Here is a 10,044-nt window from a genome sequence, read left to right as displayed (position 1 = left end):
GCTGTCGATTCAACACCCCATCCTAACTTTCCTTAATTCAACAGCATGCCCACATCAAGAAGGGAGCCTTGCTGCTGAGTGAGGGTCTGCTGCCTGTGGGCTCTGGGTGCTGCGAGCAAAGATGTGGACCTTGGGATTTTATACCAGAGGGAAGACCACAATAAAATGTTGGTACAGGTTGAGTCTGTCCCTATAATCAAGGGATGGGGCATGTTAAAACTGTAATTCTAACTAAAACTAACTATGCCTTATTGGGTGAAAAACAGCAAAGAAAAAAAGAAAGGAAAAGTTTTCTGTTTAAAATTTATTAGAATCATTAGCAAGCAACTAAAAATTCGCAGTTAAAATGCTACACACCGTACTTCTCTCAAATAAGTAGCTTACACAGCTTAAAGCTTACACTAACTTACATACACATACAGCACTTTAATTGACAATAAAAGCTGAATGCAGTATCTTAGTTTGCAGCAGGTTTTCTGAAAACTGTAAATGCTGCAAGCTTCATTCATCACACCTTTCTGAGAGAAAGGCTCCAGTTCAGCCATGAACTGAAGCTATTAAAAAAGCTAAAAACAATGACTTAAAAACAATCAAGATAAAAATAATGATTTTTTTTTTTAAAAGGTGATTCTCGGGCTTCCTATTATCAAGGAACACAGAATGCTAGAGTCATCATTACTGTGTCGTTTGTTACTCAGCTTTGTTGTTGCAAGTCTCATTCAGTGGCTGCTTTTTTTTTAACTGACAGTGTCTTGAAACTGTAGATATACCATCAACAAACTTGGTTCTGTAGAGGACATTGGCATTGTTAAACATTCCATCCTTCAAAGACACCACAAGGAACTACAACAAAACAGAAAGTGTGAAGTAAATGCTACTGTCCAAATAAAGATTAAAAAAAGTAGGAAACACTTCAAAAAAGAGGATTACTTTTAATTCACTTAGGTATTATCTTACTAATACTGCTTGTGTGTATATATATATATATATATTTTTTTTTTTCCCACTGAAAGCCTCATAGAACATGCTGGGTTAATGCACACCATCATTTTTTGTGTTTATGAATTACATGCTTGGTTTACTCAGTGCAGGATGCTGGCACATCCTGTCCTGCTGTAGCACCACAATAAAATACGACCTTTCTTGATCATTGACCATTGGGAAAATGTTGCCCTGAATTTTTCTAAGAATGCAGGATTATTCATGCACTAAAGCTGCAACTCAAATTGCTTTACAATACCACTAGCAACAGCTGTTCCTCTCTTCTCTACCATAATTTGGAAAGGTGACATTTACCAGCAAGTAAACATACTACTTTTCATTCAGAAGAATATGTTCCTTCAGTTCTGTGGGTGGGCAGGTCACAGTAACCCCAAGATCCTTTCCACAAGCACCCATACTATTTTACATTTTTCATTTTAGACTGAAGAACTCTGTCAAGTAAACAAGAACAAACAAACAAACCCTGGTATGTGGGCTATGTCTCTAATTGGCTGTACACAGACCATCCTCCTTGTCAGTACCTGCTTTTCTTAACCAGTGCAGCAACTGCTTATATGAAGAGGTAATACTTAAAAGTTTCAGTTGCCAAGCCATAAGCCAAATCCAGCTGAAATGACTCAGAAATAAAATAGTTCTGCAGTTCAGAATGCCCAGGAGCTGGCTGCCTCTGAAAATAACAAAGCTGAATAAACAGTCACAGTAGTTTCAAGAGCATACCTGGGACTGTTTGAAATGAGCATGAAGCATCTGTCCAATATTCTGGGTATGAGAAAGGTCAAGAGCAGCATCCACTTCATCCAAGATGTAAATTGGAGCAGGTTTGAAGAGAAGGATGGCTAAGATCAAGGACAAGGCCACCAGTGATCTAATACAAAGAATAAGGAAGCTATATTTTATGCTTTTGTTTGAGACTTCCACTTATTACAGCAATCATCTGGTAGTACTAAAATGTTCTCTGAGAAGCAGATTCATGCTGTGAGTTTTGGGGAGAGAGAAACAAGAACAGCTGCTGCCACAACTTTTCACTAAGAAATGTGGAGCCTTTTGCTAGAAACAGTATTGTTAATTATTTTACTGGCAGATCAGGTTGGCTGGGTTATGATTAATCTCTCTTCCAGAGGACATTTTTTGCTCTTCTACAGCAAGAGTTGCTCTAAGGAAAGCACTGTTCTGATGCTGGATGAAGTAAGTCACCCAAGAAAGGATGAAAAGGCAGAGGCATCTGATTCTTTTTATTGTTTGTTTTTTGCCTCATTATTTTAATATTAACGAAGGATCTTGGGCTGTCTTGTCCTCTGAACTGGAGGACCATGACTCAGGAAACAGTTACATTCTGTTTGTGGTGACTGAAATTGTAAGGGAGGGATTGAATCAGCTCCGTGTTCTTAAGTCCATGGGCCAAGATTCCCCATGGCTCAATTTGAAGGCCAGTGCTGTTCAGCACTTTTGTCAGCGATCTGGATGTAGGGGCAGAAGGCATCTCAACAAGTCTGCTGGTGATCAGTGGCTCAGCATCAGCCAGTGATCTGCCTGACAGCCAGGAGGGCAAACTGCATTGTAGGGTGCACAGCCAGTCAAGGAGCTGGTTCTCTCACTAGGTGCAGTGGTAGCGTGGCCTCGCTTCAAGGCATTGTGTGCATTTCTGGGCTGCATCACACAAAGGACCTAAGGGTTCTTGAATCTGTTTCAAAATGTTATGGTAAATGGGATTACATCAGGCTGGGAGTCATCCATAACAGTCATTTGCCACTTCTCCTAGGTGTTCCTGCAGTGCAGGCCCTGTTTGGCTCAGTTGCTTCCCTAGAGTAGTATTCTACAGCTTTCCCCCACTGACTGCAACTCGAAGGCTGGAGCACGCCCTGTCAGCAGTACCTCAGTACTGCCTAGCGACTGCAGTTTTTCCATCATACGTTTTTGTCACTCCTTTGTGTTACAAAATTTTGTTGTTATATGCTAAGCGCTGCCTTCTTTGAAGTCAAGCTCCCCTTTGAGGGAAACTGAACTGATCATTCTTTAGATATGAAGCCAGGATGGAAGAAGACAGTCTACTGTGGAAACAGCTCTGAAGCATAACTGGTTATGTGTAAAGTTGTGATTGGTTAGAGACCAATCACATCCACAACTGCAATGGAAAAGAAGACAACAACCAAAAACACACCACAGTTTACCAACCTTTGACCTCCACTAAGTTCCGTTAAGTTTTCCTTCCAGATGTTTCCTAAGCCAACCCTGAACTCCAGACCATCTAGGATACTTTGCTTTTTAGATGGAACTAACATGGCTTTGGCTCCTGGTAGAAGCATCGAGAAGATGGAACCAAAGTCTTTGTTCACCTAGAAGTGACACCAGGAAAGGTCTGTGAGCGTGATTTGAGTCAGAAGCACAGTTATAAAAACTTGGTGATGGGCAACACGTTGCTCTAGGCTTCTTCATCAACTTCATTCAATGAATTCTCATGTCTTAAAGTTTAGAACACAGAGTGAGTATTTTATTTCAGCTATACTGAAATCAAAGCAAGCCTAGCAAAGTACACAGGACAATTTAGACAAAGCTGGCTAAAACAGAAATTCCTTTCATTACCTAAGGGGAGCCTACAAGAAAGGTAGAAGGGGAATCTTTATCAGGGGGCAAAGTGATAAGATGATAGATTTTGTAGTTGTTATTTTGAAGTGAAAGAGGGGAGATTTAAATTAGACAGGTGAGAAATTCTTTACAGCAAGGCTGGTGAGGCACTGGAACAGGTGGCCCAGAGAAGCTGCAAATGCTTCCTCTCTGGATGTGCTCAAGGCCAGGTTGGGTGGGGTTTTGAGCAATCTGGTCTAGGGGTGTCCCTGCCCACATTAGGATGGTGTGAAATTAAATGATCTTTAAGGTCCATTCCAACCCAAACCATTCTGTGGCTCTGTGCAAAACAGTCTATTTAAGAGGCAATGGCATCTGTATGCCAGTAGCTTAACTTTTATTCTCGTGGGCACTAAAAGAAAAAGGTAGTTCTGCAAATTTGACTGTCTCCACAGTTCACAGAGAATTCATGCTCCACCCTCAAAAGTAAGCTGAAACAGAAGAAATGGAAGTTTCTGCTCCATACTTTAAATATTTGAATAGGCATAGGAGATCAGTTCTAGAAAGAAACAAGTTTTTTTCATACAAGTACACAAAGCAGTGAACTAAAGTGAATCTGATCCCCAACAAAAAAATACAGGCTGAAGTGCTAAGATTAGATTTCAAACGACATACCTTTTCCCAAGCAATGTGTAAAGCTTTATTTTTCTTTCGGTCGAGCTCTTCAATAGTTGCAAGAATTTTTACTTTGTCATTCTCTACAATTCTCTTTTTCTTCATTAAGTCATTATACTTATGCAAGAAGAAAAGTGATTTCAGTGAACAAAGCACAAAACAGTGGGAGTGTAATTAAGAAACACAAAATTAGTCACAAGATTGAAATCCAAAGCATTTGTTCAGCTGTATGCTGGATTTAAATTTTAGGGTGTTGTTTGCAAATTAAAGCATTAGAATTTTCAGCATCTGGCAAAGGTGAAAATCAGCACTACTCCACAAGTTGCATTCTGATTAAAAGTTAACCATGGCTCCATTTATCTTTCTGTGCAGGAAAGGATACTTCTGAAGGCACACAGGAAGAACAGGACAATTCTAATTAAGAACCAGTATTTGAAACATTAGGTCAGTGAATCAAGTCCTGAGACAAAACTGGAACATCCTCAGGATACACACAAATCTAAGACAACCCTGGAACACCTTCAAGCTATCTTGCTTCTTTTTCTTGATCCGCAGCCTTTGACGAAGTTGTGATACTTAGTCAGATACGCCAACAGACACAAAGCCTGCCCAGTGCTACTGCTGCCAGCTTAGCAAGGGCTGTGGTAGGAAGTGTTGAAATTAGCCATAGCTTTGTTATGTGTAACTTATTTTACTAGCACACAGTAAGTAGTTCAAAATATAAAACTAATATGATCTAACAAAAAGCAGCTATATCAAGAAGATTATACTTTGGTGTACTTAGGAACAGAATATATGAAAATATATATTAAGTCACATCACAAATACAATATACCCAAGATGCTCAATTTCTAAAGGTTAAAATTTGGAATGCTTACCCTTTCCTCTGCCTCAGAAAGCAAATTCATAGCTCTCATGTTCAATGACTTCTCCAGCTTCTCTTTTTTTGTCTGCAGCTTCTGCAGCTTCTGACCTGCTTCTTTAGGATTGCTGGCTTCAAAGTCGTAAGTTGTGTCTGGCTGGCCAAAAACCTCTTTTTCTGAAGCTATCCACTTATACTCTTTCAGCAGTTTGTCCAACTGTACACAAGAAGACATGCTGATGCTTTAGTTTATTTTTAAAATTCTGAATTAAAACAGAACAACAAAACCCAACCTGCTACTGTCCTAAAATCACTCTAAAGTATCAGTTATTTCATTCCAGTATAACACAGGTGGATCCCTTCACCGTGCTTCATGCTATATCCAAGACCACAGGGGGATCGAGATTTTGGGGGAAGTTTCAAGTATGCTCTTCCACGTTACTTGGAACATATTTTCCTGTATCTGGACTAAGCCATTGTTGCCGAGTATCTGGATTAGATTCTCTAATTGGTTACCCAGATTATCCATAACATCAGAATGTTTTTGTGTCTTTTTTTTCCCATTGATCACCTTCTTTGACATATTTTCTATGAATCCATAATGATCTGTTACAATTCACAGTTTCCACTCCTCCTCTTTCACATAAAGAGGTGCAAGAGAAACAGTGCTTATTATTTAAAAAAAAAAAAAAAAAAGAAAAGGAGGCCATTTCCTTTGCACAAAGCGAAGGAAATAATCACTTGGCCACAAGATGCAAAGAAGAACACAGTTATGAAATACCGTGGAAGAGGCATCAGCAGTCTCTTGTTGATACTTGCTGATGTCATGTTCTAACGCATTCATGTTGAGCTGCAGTTCATTATTTTGCTCTCTGTATTTCTCCATCTCTGCAGATTTGGCTTTGATAACTTTAGTTCGCTCTGCCATTAATCCCTTTTGCTTGATCAGCTTGTTCTCCGCGTTCTTTAGAGATTCCTGTTAAGAAAATCAGACAGCTGGTAACTTCTTACAAAAGCAGATGTTACAGAGTTGGGAGTAGCAGAAAAAATCAACACATAGTAATAAAGCAAAAAAAACACACCCAACTCCTGCTAAAGCCAAGGCTAAATAATTCAGTGCTGCCAAGAGAATCCAAATGGCAAAAAAAAAATACACAATGCAATTTAAGCTTTAAGAGATCCTCAGTAACATCAAAACTGATAATATAGTATTCCCTCTTACCCTTGTCTTAAATGCTTCGTCTTCCAAAGCATCAACTTGCTCCCGGAAGGACACGATTGCTTGTTGTGCCGCCTCACTCTGTTGCTTATATGAGGCTTGTTCTTGTTTCAGCTGTTCAAGTTCCAGAACTAATGCTTCAACTTCCTAGAAAGATGTTTTAAGATTTGTTATGGTTATACTTCAGTGGAAAGAATTGACATTTAATTTGATAGAGTAAATGTTGCAGAAGATAATACAACTCTTGCTCTTCTGTTGAATGGAGCAAAACCACAAAAGTATCACAAATTTCTACATGTCAGTAACTACAAAGAAATATTTAAGTTGTGAAGTTGATGGGATTGAAACTTCAGAATAAAACTGACTTCTGGAAACACTTGTAGCACTGAGAAAATAGCAGTAGAGGTGAGATTTACCTGCTGCTTTTCTTTCATTTTTCTGCTTGAATCATCTGCTTTCTTCTTGGCGCTATTTAGTTTCTGCTGGGCATTTTTTATTTCCTGCTCACGTTCTGCTTCTGCATTTTTCATTTTATTCTCTAATGCCTTATACTCTTCTTCAGCTTTCTTCTGGCTCTCTTCAGTTTTCTTTAATGTCTCTTCACACTCCACTGAATCAAAAGTACAGTACTAAGATTGAACAGTGCTATTATCCTTAAGCTTAAATCCTGGCCTCTCTCTGGAATAAAAATCAGACTCTACTACAAAAAAAAAAAACAAAACACAGCTGGCTGTTTTTTGCCAGTTACTGAAGTCAGCTATTTCAGTAATTCCTGAGACACTGATACCAGTTATTTGCAGGGCACCAAACAGAAAACCAATCATTAAAATTAACATGAAAAAGGGGCAAACAGATGAACAAGAAGTAAACCATGGAGCAGCCATCTAGTCAGATACAACTTAATCCTTCACATACAATATACACATGCATTATTATTTCAGTCCATTCTTTTCTCTCACTGTTTTCCTTACCACTGCATTTGATTTCTTTTACACTTTTCCCTAGTTACATAAACAGTACTTATTTCCATTGTTTTATCATTCAGATTATTTATACTGCTAACCCACACTGTCTCCTGAAAAAGATGGCTTGAAAAAAAAAAAAATCACACAAATATAGGACTAAATGCATTTTATAAGGTCAGTACAAAGCCATTTTTTCTTTTACTCTGAAACATGTATGTGGAATCCTTAACAAGGACACAAACTTCAGAAAGGCACAAAAAACATTATCTGAGCCCCATACCTGTGTTTGCCAGCTATGATTCTAGGACATACTCCAAAATATAAAACAAATATTTTCAAAGCTATTTTTTCCCTTGGCTTTTTACTTCTCAACTGTCAACTGTCTTTCTCTGCAATTAGCTTTTAACTGCAAGATAAAAAACACATTTGTCTCACCAATAGTTTTCTTCAGAGCAAGCAGGTCTTCCTGTTGTTTGTGATAAGCACTTTGCTGAATCTTAGTTTGCAGTAGCTCTGCCTCTTCAGACTTCATCTCCCACTGCTGCTTCAGATGCTGGTACCTTTGAAGGCAGTAATGATATATGCTGATATAATGAGGGGTACCCAGCATTTCAGTTTCAAGTTGAAATAAGCAGAGACAGAAATGCTTATATTCCCACTCCACAGTGACAACTATAAGTGACAACAATTACAACTATGAAACAAACGAGCTTACATTTTATAGGAGATTAACAGAGCTTTACAAAAATAGAGGTGTGTAAATATATAAATTCAAATGTGCCTAAAAGCAATTGTGAAGTCTGTAGAAAAGTAGCTTATGCATTTAACTCATAGTTATGAAGCCCTGAGAATATATACTAAAAACAAACAAATGCAACACAGAGCTTGGAAACAAATCAGAGCTCATGTTTTTCCAGACAGTAAAATAAGAAAATCATTGAACAAAACAACAAGAAGCAAAACTCGTTTCTTCCTTTTGGTTACATTTTTGGAAATCTGTTATGACTTAAAACAATCTGAAAAATAATTCCAGCTGGCAGATACCACACTGCCCAATGCTACCTTCTCATGGGATTTTTTTAGAACTAAATGTATATTTTAAATTCTATTTTTAAAAGCACAACCAGTAAGAAGGAATTGCTTAAAATTCAAACATACTTTTAAGATTATTTAACTTAAATCCTTACAGCAGTATCACTTGAATATTCATTCTCCTTTAGGATCTTTATATTTCCTTGGGAGAATAATAAGAACTATCACGAACTGAAATTCTTGATGGGTGTCACAAGATAAGGGAAATAAGCAGGAAGAGATGGAAATCATGGTGCAGTTAGCAAACTCTGACCTAATTGCTGTCAGAGAAAGGTAGTGCAACAACTGAAATATTACAACTGAAGGCTACAAGCTTTTTAGCTTTAAAAAGCTTTACAAGCTCTTTAGGAGGGACAGTTAGGACAAAAGTTGCCCTCCACATTAAGAAGTAGAGAGACTGTTAGGAGCTGCCTAAGAAACATCCATGACCAGATTGAGAGCTTGTGGGGTAAAATTACAGAGCAGACCAGTAAGGTACAGCTGGTGGTCAGGGTCTACTACAGCCCTTTGACCAAGGGGAGCATGTTGAAGCCTTCCTGCTTCAGTCACAAGTGGTGTGCTCCCAGGCTCTTATCTTGATGGGGATCTTAACCATCCAGATATCTGCTGGGAAAGAAATACAGTGGACTGCAAACAACCCAGGAGATTCCTCAAATCCATTGAGAATAAATTCCTGTTTCAGGTATTGGATAGACCAACCAGAGGTGAAGAGTTTCTCAACCCAGTTCATCAGCACAGAGGAGCTCATTAAAGAGGTTAAGATCAAAGCCAGTCTGGGCTGTACTGACCATCACTAGACAAGTTTGTGATCCTGAGGGGTATGGATCTAGCAAAGAGAAGAGTTGGCACTCAAGTTCAGGAGAACTAACATCCAGCAGTGTAAGGAACTATGGGATGAGATCACCCAGGGAACTGTTCCTAGGGACATAGGAACAGATCAGAGCTGGCAGCTCTTTAAGGTTTACTTTCTGAGAGCACAAGAGCTCTCCAGTTTGCAAGCATAAGTGATCAAGCAGAAGAGGAAGGAAAGCAGCACAGCTGAGGAAAGGCTTGCTGGTCAAATTGAGGGAAAAGAAGGAAAGCAGAGATGTCTGGCCTGAGAATAATACAGGAATGTCATCTGGACACATAGAGATGGGATCCGGATGAAACTAAACCTAGCAAGGGACATGAAAAATAACATGAAGAGGTTCTACAGATATATTGATCAGAAGAGACAGGCCAAAGAGCGCGTACCCCTTTTAATAAATGATAAGGGAGAACTGGCAACAAGATGCATGGAGACAGCTGAGGTACTCAAAGAGCGCTCTGCCTTAGTCTTCACTGCCAGTCTGGCTTCCCATGTCTCTCACATGCCTGAACATCTAGGTCCTAGGTCACCATGCAGGTCGCTCTGTCATTGCACCTTTGTTGTAATATCTTTCCCATCATACTGATCTGTCCAACTGCTAATGGTGACATAAGAGAAATAACAAGACATTTTTACAATGCAAACCTTACTTTTCAGCCACATTCTTTAAGTTTGCCAGCTCTTTCTCTACAACTTCAAGTTGAGACTTCTTTATTTTGACTTTGTCTTCAGCTTCTCTCATTGTTTTAAGTTTAGACAATATAGGTGTAATATTTGAGCTTGCACCTGTTCAGAGAAAAAAACAGACCGAAGTTGG

The 10,044-nt window shown here is 38.9% G+C and overlaps 1 protein-coding gene across 1 annotated transcript in view; it reads right to left on the bottom strand.

Annotated features, from left to right (window-relative positions):
- Nucleotides 1-286: 286 nt before the first annotated feature.
- The window catches only part of SMC2 (structural maintenance of chromosomes 2), a 22,596-nt gene continuing 12,838 nt past the window's right edge, over nt 287-10,044 (bottom strand). The window contains exons 16-25 of the mRNA XM_048932441.1: nt 9,878-10,013; nt 7,721-7,845; nt 6,737-6,930; nt 6,324-6,467; nt 5,883-6,077; nt 5,118-5,318; nt 4,240-4,356; nt 3,175-3,335; nt 1,720-1,867; nt 287-843 (exon numbers count right to left, since the gene is read on the bottom strand). Coding sequence (XP_048788398.1) covers nt 691-843; nt 1,720-1,867; nt 3,175-3,335; nt 4,240-4,356; nt 5,118-5,318; nt 5,883-6,077; nt 6,324-6,467; nt 6,737-6,930; nt 7,721-7,845; nt 9,878-10,013 — 1,574 coding nt within the window. The 3' untranslated portion in view covers nt 287-690. The remainder of the gene's footprint in view (nt 844-1,719; nt 1,868-3,174; nt 3,336-4,239; nt 4,357-5,117; nt 5,319-5,882; nt 6,078-6,323; nt 6,468-6,736; nt 6,931-7,720; nt 7,846-9,877; nt 10,014-10,044) is intronic.

Source organism: Lagopus muta, chromosome Z, assembly GCF_023343835.1.
Source record: "Lagopus muta isolate bLagMut1 chromosome Z, bLagMut1 primary, whole genome shotgun sequence".
NCBI lineage: Eukaryota > Metazoa > Chordata > Aves > Galliformes > Phasianidae > Lagopus > Lagopus muta.
Note: the sequence above shows the minus strand (reverse complement) of the source record. Positions and strands in the feature narration are given on the sequence as shown.